Here is a 21,241-nt window from a genome sequence, read left to right on the forward strand (position 1 = left end):
GTGTTCCACAGATGTCTGTTAGGTCTGTTCAGTTTGTCGTGTTCTTTGAGTCTTCTGTTTACTCGTTGATTTTCTATCTAGTTGGTCTATCCATAATTGAAGGTAGAGTATTGAAGTCTGCAGTCACTGTTTTTGAATTGCCTATTTCTCTTCCATTCTGTCGGTTTTTGTCTCACTCGTTCAGAAGCCCTGTTGTTAGGTGTATTCTTCTCTCCTCTCTTTTATATTATTATAGTTATACACATTATATGTATATATGTTACAAATACAATACATTGTTATAATTATGACTTTACATAATTTCATGTTCATTAAAGAAGGTGAGGAAAGGAAGGAGAATACATGTATATTTCTATGCAAGTTCTATTTCTCTTTTTATTTACCATGTTTGTTTCTCTTCATTTGGTCCTATGGATTCAAGTCACTGGTGTCATTTCCTGACTCCAATAAAACTTTGCTTTCATCACATCCTTTGTGCTATTTTTGTCAAATACATTTCTACATGTTACAGGGCCAGCCAACGGTACAATTATACACATTCTGTCTTATACAACTGCTCTTTAAATCAGTTAAGAGAAGGAAAATGACGAAATATACATGTCTACTATCTTTTATAATTACGTAATTACTTTACTGACCCTCTTTGTGGATCTGAGCTTCCTTGTGGTTTCATGGGCTTTCAGCCTGAGGGATTTCCTTCTCACAGTACATTCTCTCAGATTTGTTTTTCTAATAGTGCTTTTATTTTGCTTTAATGTTTGAAAGACAGTTTTGCCAGATATAAGACTCTTGATTGACAGGTTTTCTTTCCTTTCAGCACTTTGAACATGTCACTCCACTGCCTTATGAGTCTGTTTTCATGCTGCTAATATAGACAAACCTAAGACTGGGCAAATTACCAAAGAAAGAGGTTTACTGGACTTAACATTTCCATGTGGCTGGGGAGGCCTCACAACCATGGCAGAAGCGGAAAGTCACACCTCATATGGTGACAGAGAGAGAGAGAGAGAGAGAGAAGGAGCTTGTGCAGGGAAACTCCTCCTCTTAAAACCATCAGATCTCGTAAGACTCATTCACTATCACGAGAACACCATGGGGAAGGTATCTGCTCCCATGATTCAATTACCTCCCACTGGGTCCCTCCCACAACACATAGGAATCCAAGATGAGATCTGAGTGGGGAAACAGCCAAACTGTATCAACCACCCTCTGACTTCCATCATTGCTGAGGAGAAGTCAGCCATTAGTCCTTTTGGGTTCTCACGTTCACGACAACAAATCTGCTTTCAAGATTTGCATCTTGCTTCAAACATTTGTACTATGACGTGTGCGAGTGTGGATCTCTTTGTATTTATCCTACTTTTGGGATCCATTGAACTTGAGAGATTCATATTTTTAAGCAAATTTGGGAAGTTTACAGCAATTATTTCTTTGAATATTTTCCTGCTCCTTTATCTCTCTTCTCTCCTTCTTTTGCTTTCATTATGCATATACTGGGGTGCTTAAAGGTTTCACATCTTTCTCTGAGGTTCTGTTCATTTTTTAAATCTATTATCTGTTTTTAAGATAACATGATTTCTACCAATCTATCTTAAAGTTTGCTGACTTTTCAGTTCAAATCTACTCCTGAGCCCTGCCAGAAATTTTTTTTTTTTCCATTTCAGTTATTTTCAGCTCCAGGATTATCATTAAAAAATAATTTCTATCTCTTCATTGTTTTTTATTTGATGAGACATTGCCATGGTTTCCCTCACTTCTATGAGCACAGCGTTGTTTAGTTTTTTGAACATGTCTGTAATGGCTGCTTTGAAGTCTTTGTCTCCTCAAAATCTAGGCCCTCTTGCTAATCAGAGTCAAATTAAAAAACAAAAATCTAGGCCCTCATAAGGCAGCTTTTGTTTCCTGTGTTTTCCTCATGTCTCATTTTCCTGTTTCTTTGAATGTCTTTGCATGTCTATTTTTATTGAAAAATTGGATGTTTTAGGTAATAGTATGAAAACTGTACATGCTGATTCCTCTCCTCCCTGCCTGCAGCTTGGTTTTGTTGTTCTTTGCTTATCTGTTGAGTCACTTGGTTAGACTATTTCAATGAAGCTTATTTCCCCTGCAGTGTGAAGCCTCTGGGGTAGCTCCTTGGAGAACTCAGCCTTGGGCATCCTCACAGCCACCCTGGGTTGTGGTGGTTTTGGTGGGGACATTGGCTATCTCTTTCCCTGATCCCTCTGTTAAGCCATCTACCTTATGCGGCATCACATCTACCTGTTAAGCTCCATTAATTACCAACTGATTGCTCTATGATTTTCAGTAATGACCTGGGCATACATTTCTTCAGTGTCTGGTCCAATTATACTGGAGCAGGGGTCGTGTTTTGAGGCCTGTCTTTGAGGTTTGTGTTAGCTCCAGGTGAGCTCTTCTTCTTCTTCTTCCCTTTTTTTTTTTTTTTTTTTTTTGAGACGGCGTCTTGCTCTGTCACCCAGGCTGGAGTGCAATGGCGCGATCTCAGCTCACTGCAACCTCTGCCTCCCGGGTTCAAGCGATTCTCCTGCCTCAGCCTCCCGAGTAGCTGGGACTACAGGTGCACGCCACCACACCCAACTAATTTTTGTATTTTTAGTACAGATGGGGTTTCACCATGTTGGCCAGGATGGCCTCAATCTCTTGACCTCGTGATCCGCCCACCTTGGCCTCCCAAAGTGCTGGGATTACAGACGTGGGCCACCACGCCCAGCCAAGGGCTCTTCTTAGTCACCACTTTGGTTCTCTCTAGCAACCTAGTAGGGCTATGAATTAGCTTGTTGATCATATGCTGAATTTTGTCTCTACCCCCAAATTCAAATGTTGAAGTCCCAACCCCCAGTATATCAGAATATGATTCTATTTGAAGATAGGATCTTTAAAGAGGTGATTAAGTGAAAATGAGGCCATGGGGGTGGGGGGTGGGCCCTGTTCCAACGTGATTGGTGTCCTTACCAGAGGAGGGCGTGGGCCGTGTTCCAATGTGGCTGGTGTCCTTACAAGAGGAGGAAATTTGGACACGTACAGAGACACGATGAAGAAAGACCACGTGAGGACGCGGTGAGAAGGTGGCCATCCACAAGCCAAGGAGAGAGGCCTCCGAGGCAACCAAAGCTGCCAATGCCTTGAGCTCAGACGTCAGGCCTCAGAACTGTGAGGGAGAAATTTCTGTTGTTTAAGCCCCCAGTCTGTGGTGCTTTGTTCTGGCAGCCCTCACAGACCAATTCATTGCTCCTAATTAAGAGAACAATCCTTTCAGAGCATGCCTTCAGGCTTGAACTCGCTGTTTCCAATAAAGCCAGTTCCTTTGGGAAGAGCTTCAGAGCAACCTTTTCTTCCCTGGGGACTGTCCTGCTCTCTGGTCTTTTCAGTTTGCCTCTTTTTACAGAGCTGTGTCCTACAGTGGAGCTGGGGAGAGCAATGGAATCCCAGCCTTCTTAGCCTGCTGTTCTTGGCTAGAACCCCATCCAATGAGTAGAGACTGGCTGGAAGAAGGGGGCTGTCCATGCTCACCAGGAATTTAGCCTCTTCAACTGGGTGCTGCGGTGAGAAATGCTGGCATCTGTCCCTCCTGGTGAGATAAGGGGACCCTCGGATGGGAGCTGAGGGGAGAGCAAGCCCTGTCTCCTCGGACACAACCACCAAGAGGGGGGCTCTGTCAAGATAAGCTGGAGTGGAGGAAGGAGGGATCCACAGATGATCATTGTTCTTATGGAGTTTTAGCAGACTTTCTTGAATAAATATTTGTCATCTGATGTATGCTGTGAGGACTAAGCTCTGATTTTTTTTTTTTTTTAACTCTTGCGCTTCAAATTCCTATCTAAGGGGCCCGGGGAGTCATGCCCTACAAATCATAAATTCTCATCAGATGGGTTTTATTTAGCCCTATACATTGTGACTTACTTTCCAAATCTGACTCGGACATAATATTACGAGACAAAGAAGAAAGTCAAAATATTTTACCCCAAAAGCATGCTTCTTTGCCATATTTTGAAATGGTCCTGCAAAGCTGTCCTTTGTTGGGGGACGTGTACATCTGTAAAGAATCTCTGTTAACACGGTTAGATCTTTTTCTTCCAGGCCCTCCCAATCCTGAAGAGATGAACTAAAGAGTCTAGAACCTTTTAAAAATCTAAATAGGAAACATCTGTCACCTATTGACTCTAAGGGCAGCCATAATGAGACTTCAAAAGAACCTTGGTCTTCACTATCTTTTGTCTTAACCTGAACATTTCCTTTCTATTGATCCCAGGTCTTCAGACAAACTCAACCAACTGTCAACCAGAGAATGTTTACATGAACCTAGAGCCTGGAAGCCCTCCCCCTACCCTTTGAGTTGTCCCGCCTTTCTGGGCCGAACCAATGTATTTCTTAAACGTATTTGATTGATGTCTCCTGCCTCTCTAAATTGTGTAAAACCAAGCTGGCCCCGGCTACCTCGTACACAAATTCTCAGGCCCTCCTGAGGGCCGTGTCACGGGCCATGGTCACTCATATTTGGCTCCAAATAAATCTCTTCAAATATTTTACAGAGTTTGACTCTTTTCGTTGACAGCTGTTAGCACAACTTCCATTAAAAAAGTGGGTGGTTTTCCCCATTTTGCACGTTTTGCTCAGGTTTCCGGGGCTCCTCTCCCTGCCACCCCGGGGTGTCCCCGGGCAGTGTTCTCCCTCCATGGCCATTACTCCGTTTGAACCAGTGCCCTCCACAATGTGACATTTTCAGAATAGGAATTTAATCTCATCTTCCCACCCTCCTCACAATCCCTCCAACGGTGTCTCTGTGCCCTCAAGAAAGAAGATCCCTTACTGGTCCCGACTGACCAGGCGGAGCTCGGCCCCTTGCTGTGCTCTCAGTCTCAAGCAGCAGCTGCTTCCTGCGCTGCCCCAGCCGGCGCTGACCCCTGCCCAGCTCACAGCACTGCCGGCTGCAGCCTCTCACCCAGAGCTCCTGCCCTCAGCCTCCAGCCAGAGAAGGACTCCCCATCTCAGCACAGCTCAGCTCAGCGGGCACGGGCACGATGCAGAAATCCTTAATTTCTCAGATTAGGCGATGGCTGAATTATAAACACGTGTGAGACCATGCACCTCCACTTCCCAGCGTTCTGTATTTTACAATCATTCTGTGTTTATTTCATTGATCTACTTCCCGGATTCAACTGTATACTCCAAGAGGGCAGTGACTAGAAGAGCTTTACCCGTCCCGGCTTAACTACTGTGCTCCCGGCACGTGCACAGCACACAGCTGACGGTTTTAAAAGTCGCGGAGGCCCCAGGTGGGAGGGGAGAGGAGGCCCAGGTGGGAGGGGGAGGGGGGGAGGTCCCTCAGGGGACGAGGTCCCCAGGTGGGAGGGGAGAGGAGGTCCCACAGGGAAGTCCAGGGCCTCAGGTGGAGGTCAGTGGTGGGAGGACAGAGCAGGTCCACCACCCCTAGGTCGTGGAAGCCTAGACGGGAGGGGACAGATTACGTGGGGCCTCTGTGTCCAAAGCTGGCCACCATCCAGTGAAAACCTCAAGCTCACCGGATTCTCCCAGGCCTCAGCGTGGAGCCTCCGAGGGGGGAGGTCCCTCCTCCTTCCCCCCACCCCGACTCACCCGCACTTGGCTTTGCAGCTGCCGGGTCCGCTGCTCCCAGAAGCCCCCCCACCGCCCGCCCCCGGCCGGCATCGCCTCTGCTTCTGGCCTCCTCTCACCGCCCCCAGTAACCGGCGCAGGTGCAGGCGTTGGGGAGCGAGAGAGGGTGGCTCGAGGCGGGAGCCAGGGGCAGGGGGAAGAAGCAGGAAGACCCGGGGGAGGGGGCCGGTGTCCAAGCGTTGAGGAAAGTTTCATGCCTTCTGAATCCCAGGCCTCGCTGGACCACGGCCCCGCCTGGTTCTCCTGTAACTTGCGGAGCTCCTGGACCGGCGCTTCCCAGAGGCGCGGCGCTGAGTCCCGGAAGCAGGACCTGAACCTGGAAGAGGAGGGGCAAGCAGCTTCCTGCTTCCTCCTCCCCGCACACTGCAGAGGGAATGGCCCCCACTGCCTCCTCCTCCCCACACACTGCAGAGGGAATGGCCCCCACTGCCTCCTCCCCGCACACTGCGGGGGAAATGGCCCCCACTGCCTCCTCCTCCCAGCACACCGCAGAGGGAATGGCCCCCACTGCCTCCTCCCCAAACACTGNCCTCCTCCCAGCACACCGCAGAGGGAATGGCCCCCACTGCCTCCTCCCCAAACACTGTGGGGGGAGTGGCCCCACTGCCTCCTCCCCGCACACTGCGGGGGGAATGACCCCCATATTTTAATGTAGTGGCTTCTCTGGTCACTCACAATCCAGCACTAGCACACAGCAGTCGGTCGGGGAAGTCTCGTGGGTGTGATACACCCTGTATTTTGAAGGCTGTACATGAAAAAGAATGTAGAGAATCTGAATGCATTTTATGTGTAGATTGCATGTTGAAATGATGCTGTTGGGATATATTAGGCAAAATAAAATATATCACAATTTATTATGCTTTCTTCTACTTTTTTCACGTGACTCCTAGAAAATGGACGGTCTCTGGAGGGGCTGGTGTCAGGTCTCGAGGGGACTGAGCTGCTCTGGGCCCCTCCTGTGTCACAGAATGTGGCCAAAGGCTCCCGGAGAGTCGGTGGCAGTGCTGGATGGAGGCTTTGTCTCTTGTTGCAGCGTGTTTGTGATACATCACGTCCGTATCACTGACTTGGTTTCCAAACTTATTTACACAGCAGCTGTTGGCTAGGCATGCACACAGGCCAGGACGACAGTGGCGAAAAGGCTTGCGCAGCTTCCCAGCTCACAGCCCGGCAGAGGTGACAGGACACGGTATGCGACGTGATCGCGGCAACCATGCGGCATGTTGGTTAGGAACATGGACACCTGCTTCTCCTGGCACCAGTGGCAAGGACGCCCTCCCTGACCAGACCCTGGGCTTCTCCACGCCCTTTTCCAGCTCAGCCTCAAGTCTGCATCGCCATGAGACTCCCCCATGACTGCGTCCAACATCTGATCAGTTCCGTGTCCCCTGCCATCCCCCAGGTGATGCTGGGTTCCCCAGCCCTGACTTTAGCAAGACTCCCCATGGGTCAGTTTAGCCCGAGTGCCCTCCAGCCCTGCTGTGGCCTCTCAGTGACCCTCTTTCCACCAACCTCTAACCTGCTCCTTGGCTGCCTACTCCATTTCCCTTGCTGTATGCAGAGTTGAGTCCAGCTCTAAACTGAGGTGTTTTCTTCCCCCCATTACAAAGTTCTGGAATACAACCTGCTTTACCACTTTAATGACTGGCTCTGCCCAAGTCACTGGAAATCCTGCCAAGAGGTGTGACAAATTTGCTTCTACCAGAGACAGCCAGAGGCCCCGTGTATGTACACAAGTCAGCCCCGCAAATGGTGTCCTCAGGAGCAAAGAATATTCAGGGCGGCCCATGTCCAGTGCTGCCTGAGAAACGCCTCGTAGAATGTGAGGCTGAGCCAACTTCCCCCTGGAAGGCACTTGCTCTTCTGAATACACGGAACTAGTTGCGGTACCAAGACTCCCCGTGCACGCCCTCGCAATCCAGTCGGCCTTTGCACTCTCCTCTTCCTTCATTTCCTATTTTTGTTTGTATTCCACCAATTCCTTGTCTTGCAACAAGAATTCTTCTTGAGAGAGATCTGATCAAATCATTTGCAGACTGCAGCAACCAGCTGTCTTTGAACAATCCTTCTACTGAAGATAGCACTCCTCCATGCTTTCTTGCATGGAAAGCTACTTTCAGAAAGTTATATTTAGTAACACTAAGCAAGACATACACTGGACGAGTTGCAGGAGGGAAAGTATATGCAAAAAGTGAATTTTTAATTCCATGGTTTTATCCAGTTTATTCCAAAAAGTCACATAACCGCAAAAGATACATACTAGACTTCCGATTGAGAATAGAAGCCGATTTCTTGTGTAATTTACCCAACAAATATTTATGGGTGCCTAGTCTGCAATGGGTGACATATAATAAAACAACTAGAAAGGGAAATAAACACCTCACGTCATTGGAAGGAGAGGCTGCTGCATTTAAATAAGCCACTCTGTGTCCACAAAGACTGAAGAGGGCTCTGGACAGTCTCTGAATCGATGTCAGTGATTTTCCAATGTTTAGGTAATGGCAGTCATGGAAATCAGACAAACCCGAAGTCCCGAGACTCCCTAGTTGTGCTTCGCCTGTTCAGAACATGGTACATATTTTGCTCAACTGAGCTAGGCCGTTTTTATATTTTGGGATCTATTCTCATACAAAAAAGACTGACAGGAGGAAGGTGAACATTTTTAAAGCCATACAATTCACCTACAGTTTCCCAGGTCTCTCTTTAGAGTTAGATTAATATTTTATAATCATTTTAAAAAGTTCCAAGTTAAAGTTGGAACTACTGTCTCCAATTTAACATTCATTTAACTCTGTAGTCTCTATAAAAGAATAAAACATAAGATTTAGAAGAACAGAGAAAAATAAGATCTAACCCACTGAAGACATGTGAAGGTAGTTTTCAATCTGAAAGCCATGGTGACCAATTTCTGTTTGACAGCCAAGTTGAGTTTTGTGCTCTTTCCTAGTCTGTTCTTTGGCATCTCTCTAACTATGCAAACAACTCTAGAGCTTACCTGGGCCCACCCCAGCCCACGCCTCCACGCTCTCCTATCTGGGTGGCCACACCACCATCAAGTTCCTCAAAGCCTCCAACTCCTGCAGAAGCCTGCTTCGGGCTTCCATTCCTTCCCCCTGCATGCCAGCAACCAGAGCGACTGACGTCACCTGGGTGGCCCCAGCCCCTCCTCGAAACCCTGCAGAGGCTTTGCACTGCGCGAAGAAGACAAGTCACACTTCTTGCCATGGTCTTAGAAAATGCTCTTTTACCAGTGGATAGCACCAGGTGGCCCCTGGCTCTCTCCAGCCCCTGCCTGCACCCTCCTGTCCTGGGGCTCTGGCTCTGGGCTCTCCTGATCTTCCAGAGGCTCTAGCTTGCCTGCCTCAGACTTCTTCCATCTGCAAGGCTTCTTAAGAGCATCATTTTCTCAAAACAGCCTACTGTCTCCACAGGAACTTTATTAGGCCTCCGGGTGTCCCCTGCACTTCTTTACAGTTAAGTTACTATGGATCAGCACATGTAAATGAAACATGTGCTTCTGCCTCTTGGAGTCATGCTCCCTGGGGGCACGGCCGCACTGTTTCAGGAGGGCAGGTAAGCGCTGTGAGACCAGTCACCGAGGCAGAGGAGGCACCCGTAGGCTCCCATAGACACTTGCTGAATTACACAAGAAACTGGCTTCAATTCCCAGTCTCAAGTCTAGTCATGTCTCTTTTGAGGTTATGTGATTTTTGGAATAAACTGGATGAAATACTGGAAATAATAAAACTATCACTTTTTGTGCATCCTTTCCCTCCTGCAAGTCATTCAAATTAAATTTTGCTTAATGTTTACTAACTATAACTAAATCTTTGAAATCAGTTTTCCATTCAATAAAGGGTAAAGGAAATTGTGTCCAACGGCGCACACCAGAAAATTATCAAGTGCTTGCTGGTCCGTGTGACAGAAGACCACTGCAGGGCAGTACCATCACTTCCACTGACAGCGACAGAAACACAGACCTTGAGAAGAAAACAGAATCTGTATTAACACTCAGACTTCCTAAGTTTTTGTATTCTCAAACATTAAAGTATCTTTTTAGGCATTAAAATATAGTAAAAGTGAATACTGTAGTTTCAATACATAAACATCTCGTTCTGTCACAAAGGTCTCCACAACTTTCTACAACCCTAAGACACGCCTTCCTTCATGAAGCTCATTTTCACAATATATGGACTACAGTCACCCTGCTGTGCAGCACACGGATCTCAAAACCTGTTCCTCCTACTGAAACTTTGTATCCTTCAACCAACAACTCCCCAGCCCTTTCTCCCCCCATGAAAGCCCTAAAAATTCTCCATCCCTGCCCTGTCCCGTCCTCCTGCTCATAGGCCATTAAAAGGTACACTGGAAATAGGCAGAGGCAGGAGGAACAATGGCGCAGAGGCAGCGCTGAGCCCCGTCCACATGGAAGGTCCCGCCCGCACATGCCTCCCGCAGCTCCCAGGTCCTCATAATGTGGCTTGTGCAGTTTTACAATCAAAGATACCCTTTTACACGAGGCTGTCCTGAGTGCGTTCCTGCACTAAGACACATATCGCCAGGATGCCTTATGTACACCATTTACTTATTACTAGGGATATTTTAGGAATTTCAAAGAGACCACCAAGAGACAGTGTCCCTGAGAAATGGCTTGAATGCCCGCCTGAGCTTGCCTGGATCAAGGAAGAATCAGGAAGGCCCAGGCAGTGGAACGGCTTATGAGACTCACACACACCTGTGTGACGAGGCACATGACACAACCCCACAAATGAAAACCACTGCCTGACACAGAAATCATACTCAGTGTTTAATGAAGAATAGAAAGATGGAAAGAGACGGGCGAGGAAGGCTGATGTTACAAATATAAACTTTGTCAGCACTTTCAAAACAATAGCAAATACACTTAAATACATACAAAGTTTATTAAAAATAGGTTGCAACTGAAATACAGTAGAAATGGAAAACTACAGCAGTTTTGATGTTTTCTCATAGTAATGCACACTTTTGAAAAGCACTTTTACACATATTCACATTTGACCTCACTGCCCAAAGATGGCCAAATCCACTTGTATATGGGTTTCACAACCACGCATATGAACATCCCTGTATGTAGATATTTACATGTATCTGCATGTTCTCATGTGTATTTTTCTATATATTAACAGAAAAGTAATTCATCTGCATCTCTTTAAAGAAAGTGTGGATTTAGTGGCCATAAGGCTGCCAGTGTTCTCAAGATATTTGGGAGGCGCTTGCTTTTCCTAGAACCTCTGCCGCAAGCAAGCAAATCCTTCCTAAACACTCAGAACCATTTCACTCTCTTACTCAAACAAGGAAATGGTAAGAGCACACTTTCAAATAAAAACCCTGATAGACATAAAAAAATATTTACACTCGCATTTTTAATGATTTATCATACAACTCTTATTAAAAGTGATTTCGAAGGCAGTAAAAGCCCCTATGCTTCTCTTTGAAAGTGTGCCTATTTTCCTAACCTACGTATGTGTAAGAGAACAATATGGTACAGAAAAATCATTTGGACTCCACCAAGGGCTTTGTCAAATAGAAAATTTGCTTGTAATCACAAAGTAATTTATCATCTTAACACTAGACAATATAAAACACACTGAGGTCCGTCTCCCCAACATCAGCCACATATCCACAGCTGAAGAAATAACAGTGGTAACTAATAATTCAACAAATTAAAATTAAATAACTCTATTACAGTATAAAAATAGCTTGAACTTCCATATGAGTTATTCTTACAATATTTAAGTTACAGATGCCCTGTAATTGAATTCCTTCCTTTTCTTGACGGCATACACATGAAAATCTCTTTCTTTTTCAAATTAAAAATGTCTGAGTGACAGCTGTGCTTGAGGGGTTCCTACTCATCTCCCATTCTTCTGTCGTTCCCAGTCACATGAACATTGCTCCAATCAAGATATCTTCTTTTACAGATGCCTGGGAACAGCTGAAGTTTAGTTAACTTTGTAATGTAACTGTCATCTTTAAATTTACCAGTGATTTATTAAGTCTAACAATAATCTGGTATTTATAAAAATAAAATCCCCTAAGCTTAAATCCTCAGAATTTTCTTTCAGAATTAAAATTAATCAAATATTTAGAATTGATCAGAAGAGCTCAGATTTGCGAGGAATGAGTGGAACAGTCTCGGATGTGCGTCATCGCACAGGAAGCTTTGGCCTAAGCCGTTTCACGATACAGACTAGGATATTGTGGGAACAGACACAATCAGGGGACATGGGAGGAGCATGTCGTCACATGTTCCTTCCTGGGTAGAAGAGTGTGTGGTCACTACTAAACAGTGCCAACAACAGTCTGAATAGTTCAAGCTATTCTCTGCTTGACGGCTAAAATCAAGTTTCTGAAAAAAACAAAAAACAGAAACAGAACTTCTTTGTGCTCCTCGGTCGATGATGAGGGGAAGATGGGAAAGAAGACACATCCATTCTCTCCTCCTGCCCTTAGTTCTGTCCCCTTTGAACTCAGGACTCCAAAAAAGAAACCAACAAAAAACTTATCCTCATGTGAGTTAGACAATTAAGAAACTAGACAGTGTTTAAGTTACGTAAACGGCAAGCTCATGGTAAAGTAAAATTTCTTGGAATTGAAACATTTCTAAATCCCAACAATTTTAGAAACAGAAATTGTAAATCACTTAGAAATATGACCCCCTTCCTCCTTCCTCTTCAAACTCGCACCTACAAACCCACAACCGAGAAGATTTTGGGGTAAATACAAAGTGTCCTCCTCATTTCTTTTTCATTTTGTGTTCAGTTCATTCTCCAGTTCTGTTAATTTACGAGAGGCTTTCACTTTATTGGATACATCTTGACCTTGTGAAAAAAGACGTTGGCGTTCCTTGAATGTCAAGTTTTCAGGGGCCCCAGAACTTCCAGGTAAATCTGCATCTTGGCTGCAGAAGAGGGCAATACGAAAGATTACTGGACAAACTAGAAACCACCTGTCAACAATTACATACGTTTGCATAACGGCAATTAAAATTTTCAGACTCATTCTTTGTTGAATTGTGCTATAACTTCTCCTACAATTGAAATCACGGGCTGTATTTAAACCCATCTAGAAAACAAGGGCCCCATGTTTTCTTGGCTAAAACATTAACTTTCCCCAGTCATAGTCCACTCTCAAAAACCTTGTAAGTTAGATTTTAGCAAGCAGGCAATTCTTACCAGTTAAACAAGTGTAACCTGAGGGGTACAGTTTTAAAATACAGCACTTTAAGGAATCTTACACGTACCTGAGAGGCATCTATAAATATGCCAAAGTTAATAATAAGTTACAGAATGGTACTGATGATTTTTCTGGTGAGTTCAAATTCACTGTTTTAAGAACACTTGGGGCAATAGCATTTCTGACTAAAATCGAGGTGAGGGCATAGAGTGAAGCCATGAAGTCTGTTTATATAATTTAAAAGTACCATGAAGAGTGAAAGGGGTCATCAGGTACAGATGAAGTTCCTTGTCTAGCGCAACTGTCCATACCTTTTAGAACGCTTCTCTTTCGCATCCCGATAAGCGTCATGGGCTCCAACAGCTGCTCCGGCAGATCCTGGGTAAGAGTTTGGTCCTTTTCCATGAAAGAAACAGTACAAGTTAAAGTACTTCATTATTTCTAAGCTTTACTCATGATAAAGATGCAGTGCTCAGAGAATAAAAAAATACCTTTACTGATTAAGCAGGAAGGTAAAAGACCCTTCATATTGTATCAAAATTTCATCAATTTGAAATTCATCTCTGTTGGTGGCCTGAGTAATCCAATTACTACTCTGAAAAGGTGCTAAAAAACTGACCTGACACCCTTCATTATTAGAGAGGAATACTGCCCATGGCCCCGCTCTGCCTCGGACAGCAGAGCAACTCTGGGTGAGTGTAATAACATCAACCCATTCTGGGTGAGTGTAACATCAATCCATCGGCAACATTTGCCCTGTTCCTACTGGCTTCAGGGGATTGCTAAGGATCAAAAGATGTGATGCAGATACAAAGTTTTAAATGTATCCAAGTAATAATGTCGCTAAGTGTATCCAAGTAACAATCAATGTCATATTGTTAAAATCATAATACAGTAAATCAGTGTTAATGTATTTCTATTAATTGTAGCATTAGAAAAATTCACACTTGAAAAATCTGCTGACAGTGTAATACAGGCTGGAGTAACAAATGCTCAAACTATTTAGCAAACACTGACAGCAATGAATATTGGATTAAACAGGCCACAAAAGTAGTACAATATTTTCACATTAAAATTCTTTTTCAAACAACTTGCACAAAAATACATTTTTGTTTCTCTTCTTCTACAAAAGGGCCTGCTGTGCAGAACTTATCTGACGTACTGCAGACGGGACACAGCTGCCTTTTGAAGGGTGCCTCTTTGCACTGCACCTTTACTCAGGTTTCCCACCACCACTGTGGAGGACGCCATCCTCAGCTAAGACTCAAAAGATTCAACAGAAACACATCTCTACCTTATGACAATCTATAGCAGGCCTTTAGATAAATTACTGCATGGAGACATTTTTTTCCCATTTTAATTCCCAATTTTTTATCTTGTTTATTTTTAAAAACATTGCGTTGTATCTTTTGAGCTTTGTTTTAAGAATGATACTGGCTTTTTCCACTGGTAAAATTAATTCTTCAAAATTTTCAGAACTTTTAGACTTAAGAGTATCAAATATCTTTAGCTGACTCTCTATGAATACTCCAAGTCACAGATCATTTTCAAAAAGCTTTAGTGATGAATCTTTCATATAGTGCTATGTTCAAATCTGGTATTACTCATTCCAATTCACATCTTAATGCTGTTCCTCTCACTGTCCAGTGGAAGAAGCCGAGTCCATCTGCAGAAGCATGCTTTACCAGAGCGCTCGCGACAGAAACAGAGCTGAGCAAGGAATGAGACCATGCTAGTGAAATGAGGAGGACAAGGTCAGAATGCGCTCTGCACACGGTGCAGACAGCTCTGTACATTACGAAGAAGTCTTCGAAGAGGCGGAGCAATCAGATGTCGGCTATGACCTGGTCCTGTGTGGTACTTCACGTGTGCAGTAAAATAAGGGTTAGTGGTAGGACTGAGAGCCAAGATGGTGAGCAGTGACACCTCACTATAATACTTGGCTACCAAACCTCACATTTCTGTCATCTTAAGTTCAGCTTATAAAAACTCTATACAAGGAGACTGATGGCATCCTGCTTCAAAATGTACCATTATTCCATAAATTTCTCTGAAAGGTACTAAATTATAGATATTTACAACAGATATTTCATAAAGTGATTTAATCCTGGCTTCCAAGGTGACTCAACCTAATATTATTATATATTAAACCTTCAAAGTAGATCAAAGCTCTGAGCCGGGGGGGAAAAAGACAGAATTCTGGCAAAATTCATCTGTTATTTGAGTAAGACTGACAGTTACACTGAGTCTTATTCTTCTTTCAGAATTGTCGAGTCCCATACACTGTTTATGCAGAATGACACAGGATTCAGAAGACTCTCAAACACTCATTAAAAGTAATACTCCTGTATTTGAAGATATTTAGTGCCAGAATTCCAGTCCCATTTAAGGTAAGATTAGTGTGAAATCTGAATCCTTATGAATTCAGCTATATTTTAAACATGGTGTCTCGAAAACACTGACTACTGAACCCATGCTTGTGACAGCCTCTAGGCCCTGCCCCCTGCAGAACTGTCCTGCTCTACAGTCAGCGTAGGGGGTTTCCCTAAGGTCAGCTGCACGCCTGCTAAGGTCTGGCTGCTGGTGTTACTAGGTGCTAAGAGTGCAAGTAACAGGAAGCAGTGAAGCCAGTTAGAGGAAAAGGGGATGAGAGGAATTTCACTGTAACTGGGGTCTCTGGACTCTGGCGTGAGGCAGCCTGCACGGAGATTATGAAGCCAACAGTTAACCAGCTTAGCAGATGCTCCGGCCACACCAACCAAACCACCATGAGAATGCATGATTTATTCCACAGGCTACTTAATCCAGAACAGAAAGTTCTACCAATATTAAATAATGGAAACTTATAATGCAATTATAACACTTTGTCTTTAGAGACACTACAATGTGTGAAAAGGCACTTGTTCAAACAAATATAAGGTCATTTGTAGAGATAGAAAATGAAAGCCAAGACCAACAGTACTTCAAGTGATTTGGGAACAACACAGGAGGACTGATTGTCAGCTGATCAAAGAAATGGAACTTTTTAAAGTGCAAAAGAAATCGGAGTACTAAGATATCTACCAAAGAGTATCAGCAAAGAACATTACAATCAGAGGCAGAGGAGGATCACCATGCTGAGACCAGTGATCATGTGACATCCAAATTCCAAAGCAAGTACGATCACCATGGACCATACTACAGGGCAAGTGTGCAGAGAGATGCTGAGGTTCCAATCATTAAGACAACGAGCGCTGATTTGTCACTCTTTTACCTCTACCTTTGCAGTGGCTGGGATGGTAGGAGCTGGATTTTTTTGGAGGGGGCGGGAGCTGGCCTTTTTTGTGAGCAGTACTGTTGGCTTTGGCTGGGGATGGCTGGAATGAGTTCGAGAGAAAGATGCCATCGGAGGCCGGGCGTGGCTGGCAGGGGGGTGGCCGTGGTTTAAGAGGGGCAGGAAGAAGGTCCCCATGAGACACTCTCGTGCTGGAGTACTTATCCTGACCTGCTAGGCTGCAGTCCTCCTCCTCCTCCTCCTCCTCATTGTATGCAACAAACTTGGCAGTGAACAGCGAGTCGGGGGAGAGGACCTGGGTTTTGAGGTAGGAGGCGTTTCGCTGAGGCGGGGGAGGAGGGGCGCCGGGCGCGGGGGACGGGGACGAGGGCTCGTAGTCCCGCGGAAGCGGAGGGCGGCACAGACCAGGTGCCTCGGGCTCCAGCAACCTGCGCGCCGCCTCGTCGTGCTGTCTGCGCCTCTCAGCTTCCAGGCGGCTGTAATACCCTTCTTCCTGTCGCCTCTGCGGGCGGGAATAGACAAGAGTGCAAAGGTCAGAGGTCAGAAGGGAACAGCCGACCCACTGGGCCTTCAAAGGGAACAATCCTCATCATCACACTGACGTCAAAGTTGAATAGTTACAATTCCTATATAACAGAAGCAGCAGGTCCATCCGGAGTCTTCTCCCGAGGCTTACAAGTCATTAACACTATTCTGGATTATTTGACAGACAACTGCTCAAAAGCACGGAATGGATTAATTCTCAGCCTCCTGCTTCCCAGTCACTTATGCCTCTCCATTATCCCAGTGGACTGAATTCTCCTCTGCTTTCCTTCTTTCCTTCCTCCATGCTCCTGTTACTTCTTTCTCTCTCTCCTCTTCTGATTTTGGCAGGATATGAACTTACCTGTTACTGCAGTGTTTAAAGATAACGCAAAACTAAAAATAGGCTGTGACTGGCTTTCTATAGCCAGCACTTTCCGAAAGGCAAACTTGCGTTCTTTTTCACTGAGCCCCCATGGATGCAGAGGAGCAGTCCTTCCTGGACAAGGAGGACGTGACTGAACCACCCTGTCTACTTCCGGTTACTAGGAAGGAGATCAACAGGAAACCAGAAATGAAAAAAAAAAAAAACCCAAAAAACACTCATTCTCCCAAAGTAACAATCTAACAAATATGCTTTCCATAGTTCTTAACTTATATTTCAAATCTTAATGAACTCCCTGACAGACAGAAAATTAGAGAGCCAGGAATTAACAGCAACAGCAACAAGAGATTCAAATATATTTTGACACATACTGTACATGTTTTTCTCACATACATCTGCACAAACTACAGTTGACAGTGTTAAAATTATTTTAACATTAAAAAAAGGTAACAGCACAGTTTTGTTAAAGATTGACAAAAGTTTTAGAGCACAAGAAAAAAGTAAATAAGAAGGGGGATGAAAGAGCAAACAGAATAAACTGCCTCGAGTAAATGTTTAATGCTGTGAAATGAAGTACAATGAATTTTAAATTCGTTCAACCGAAGAAAACTAATTTGAGAGACCTTGCTGGCATTCAGTGAAAAGTTGTTAGTCCTATTTTCAATTTCATGCTGTATTTTCTCCCTACTCCCTCTAGAGCCACACACACACACACACACACACACACACACACACACGAGTGAATATGCAATATCACTCCACCTTTTGAGGGAGAAAACTCTTAAGAATAAATGCCAGCCCAATTACTGCCCTGAGCCCAATTTCTCATTGAATCTTCTTGCTCTATGTTTAGAAATCCTGAAGGAAGACTCTCATTTTCTTGTCTACACAGAGTAAGTGTTCCCTTGGAGTGAGGAATAAACCAGAATGACTTCTTGTGGCTTTTAAATGGAACTATCAAGAATCTTGGTATTAACATGAAGAACAGTTGCTTGATAACATTTTAGGGAGAAATCAAAACATCCTCTTTTAGTTATACCAAGAGCAGATACAATTACAAGACGACTTTATTCTACCCAACAAATGAATGGCACATTTTTCTATAACAAAGCAAACCCATGAGTTTTGGACATTCTGATATAAAAATAGGTTATTTGCCTTCTTTTTACAGTGACCACTTAATTATAGAAGCAGTTACTAACACAAGTGTATTTGACATAATCATGAGTTATGAAAACACATTGGAAAAATTAAATAACCCAAGAGTTTCTCAACATAGGAAAAACATAGCCTGGTCCTCTCTGCATGTGCTCTGTGCTGCCGTGACAACCCAGCTGCCCCCGTCGAGGCTCCAGCGTGGCCAGGACTGGGCCCAGCTGTAACAATGGGCACTGTGCAGGGCCTGGGACAGCCAAGCTGGCACTGACCTGGAAAAATACAGCCCTCCAAGCAGCCAGGGAGTGCTTTCACGGAACAGCAAAGCAGCAGCAAACACCGTCAACACTCAGACATCAAGCGGCTCAGCATTTTGGAAATCTGATTTCCTTAGAAAGATCATCAATGTTGACTTACCATTACACAAGTGAAAGACTCATAGGGGAACCTAATCCTGAAAGCTCAAACTCTTTGAAAGGACTTCAAACGCTATTCAGAGTCAACAGATAATATGATAATAAACTTAGAGGGCAAAGGTCTACGAAATGCAGAAATCACCAATGCAGAAATCACCAATTTCAACACAGGTGAGTGTCCTTATTCACTCTACTCCATTTAAGTGAAGTCACATCATGTCTATCAAGCTTACTCTTAGATTGCTCTATATCCTAATAGATCATATCACTACAAAAAACTCCCTACAAGTTCTTTTCTGTGAACAGTACACTGTTCTATTAATATAGTTCACTAGACTATCGAAGAAGGAATTATTAATAAAAACTAAATTTTCCGCCATCAGAAGTTGTAACACTGAAAGCTTCTACCTTCACAGAAGGGAAGTAACAGAGAAGAGCAGCTTCTCTCAAACCACACAGAGCAACACACAGTCCCCTCGGGATGAAACAGGCCCCCACAGGGAGCTCAATGGCTACAGCCTCTTCATCCAGAGGGCACTGGCCACACACAGGACGAAGGGAGATATGGAGAGAAACATCTCAAAATCCCCATTTCTCAGAATGTCAAAATTCGCTGTCATTTTAAAATTCAATTAAAAGGGTTACTTGACTTAAAAACACACACACACAAATGAAAATAAGTAACTCAGAATATTTACTGGATTACATACTAAATTTTCCTGTATCATGTTTTCTAAGCCATCTGCTCTCTTTACCATCAACCAGAAGTGAGTGATTTGAGTAAACCATCTATTTGAAATGTTGAATGGCAGCCAACTGTCTTACTATGCTTCTACTGCTTCCCACGGTCCACATGCCATTTAAGCAATCACTGAACAAATGTCAGCTTCACAATGACAAGCTGGGCCATGTCCAGTAAAGATGAGTGCCCGAGGAAACGAACCCTTTGCAAAGAGGCTCACTGCTACACACACCCAAGAGTTCAGAAGTTTGAGGGAGACAAAACTTGGCAGATAAGGGGATCTGGAGACAGTCCAGAAGAGAGGTAGGTGGGCCAGACGGGGTAAAGTTGCTGGTCCAATCACAAAGCTGGGGGAGCCAGGCCCTGCTCTGCCTTGTGCTTCTTAAGACACACAGAACTTCCAGCCCGCTCTGCCCCAGCCAATCGATTACGTTCAGGCTAACTTGGTAAAATTCTAGCTGCCCTTAGAGGACCATAACCTTTTCTTCAGCGTCTCGTTTTGTTCGCTCCTCCTCCTGCCGCCGGCGCTCTTCCTCTTGCCTCGCTCGGTCTTCCGCTTCCCGCTTGCGCATCTCTTCTAACTGCTGCTGCCGCCTCCGCTCCTCGTCCTGCAACTAACAACAGGCTGACATTAATCTCCCTCCACAAACTCCACCAGCACAAGACATAAAATGCACACATTAAGACAAGTAGACACACATATACACATACACACACACAGAAAGTTAAATGCAAAATACCAGGTTAAAATCACTGTTGGAAGATAAAACTTTTTACATTTTTTTAGCTCTACAACTTTAAAATAAATTACCTAAAAACTGTTGTCACAAATCCCAGAGTTATTCCTCCATTAATCATGGCTATAAGATGGAATTTATCATCTACATTCACACATTCAACAAGCACAATTCTTTTACTGGAACAATATTAGTTAACCCGTTCACGTAACTTAACAGGCTCAAACAGATAGGCCCCACTTGATGGGCCTGCAGAACACACTTAAACACCTCCTTCCCTCTCCCTTTTCAATTTCCACTATGAATGTCTTGTAGAAGAGGGAGGCCCCCACTTGCCTCTGCATAGGTGAGACAGAAGCAGCATGTGTGACTCCAGTGGGCCGGGCAGTCATCGGTCTTGCCTGGGGACCAAGGCCTGCCACTCTCTTTCCTCTGCCCTTTGCCATCAGGTCCCTCCAGATCCCACCCTGGATTCAAGAATTTCCTCCTGACTCAGGAGCACCCTACACTCTGCACCATGGACCCTGAAACTGAGATGGAAGCACCCTACACTCTGCACCATGGACCCTGAAACTGAGATGGAAGCACCCTACGGTCTGCACCATGGACCCTGAAACTGAGATGGGAAGGAGCCCTATCTCACCCTCTTGTCTCACGCTCTTCTGTCTGGACCTAATGTTGAACTCTCAGTCAATACAATCCATTCTGTTTTCAGGTAACCACAAGTCAAGAAGTCCTTATGTTAACAATTCATTACCTGACTGTTTTTCTCTTTTTGGTCATTCAAGTTCTGCCTTTTTGAAACAACACAAAAAGATACCTTTCCTTCGTATCATTCAAATACTTAAGGATGTCCTTCAAATACCTAAGTCTCTTCTTTTCAATTTTTAGCTCCTTTATCCTTCTGCTCACATCTCTATGTACCATAGGTTGAAAATACCTTTCCTAAAGAGGAACCCTGGATTAACAACCAGTGAAGAACAGAAAGACTCACCCTTTTTGTCTCAGATACACAGCTTTTCTGTTATTCTAGTCTAAAATAATGGCAACTTTGAAAATTGTGTTCTCCATTTACTTATCTGTATAGACCTGTGCTACAGGAACACCCACAGCTCTATTATCATACATCATGAAGAAGTAATCAAT

The 21,241-nt window shown here is 44.3% G+C and overlaps 2 protein-coding genes across 6 annotated transcripts in view; both read right to left on the bottom strand.

The window, feature by feature from the left end:
• KIF25 (kinesin family member 25) overlaps nucleotides 1-5,682 on the bottom strand; it is a 64,351-nt gene extending 58,669 nt beyond the window's left edge. Inside the window, exon 1 of the mRNA XM_025382373.1 lies at nucleotides 5,611-5,682. Coding sequence (XP_025238158.1) covers nucleotides 5,611-5,682 — 72 coding nt within the window. The remainder of the gene's footprint in view (nucleotides 1-5,610) is intronic.
• Nucleotides 5,683-10,443: 4,761 nt separating this feature from the next.
• AFDN (afadin, adherens junction formation factor) overlaps nucleotides 10,444-21,241 on the bottom strand; it is a 141,859-nt gene continuing 131,061 nt past the window's right edge. For 2 of the 5 annotated variants that reach the window (XM_025382805.1, XM_025382803.1), the window contains exons 30-33: nucleotides 19,838-19,966; nucleotides 16,349-16,640; nucleotides 13,176-13,260; nucleotides 10,444-12,589 (exon numbers count right to left, since the gene is read on the bottom strand). In XM_025382805.1, the coding sequence (XP_025238590.1) occupies nucleotides 12,436-12,589; nucleotides 13,176-13,260; nucleotides 16,349-16,640; nucleotides 19,838-19,966 (660 nt within the window). In that variant the 3' untranslated portion in view covers nucleotides 10,444-12,435. Of the gene's footprint in view, nucleotides 12,590-13,175; nucleotides 13,261-16,348; nucleotides 16,641-17,370; nucleotides 19,973-21,241 lie in introns of those variants that run through there. The other 3 variants (XM_025382806.1, XM_025382804.1, XM_025382807.1) reach the window with 3 other exon arrangements.

The sequence above is a fragment of the Theropithecus gelada genome, chromosome 4, assembly GCF_003255815.1.
Source record: "Theropithecus gelada isolate Dixy chromosome 4, Tgel_1.0, whole genome shotgun sequence".
Lineage (NCBI taxonomy): Eukaryota > Metazoa > Chordata > Mammalia > Primates > Cercopithecidae > Theropithecus > Theropithecus gelada.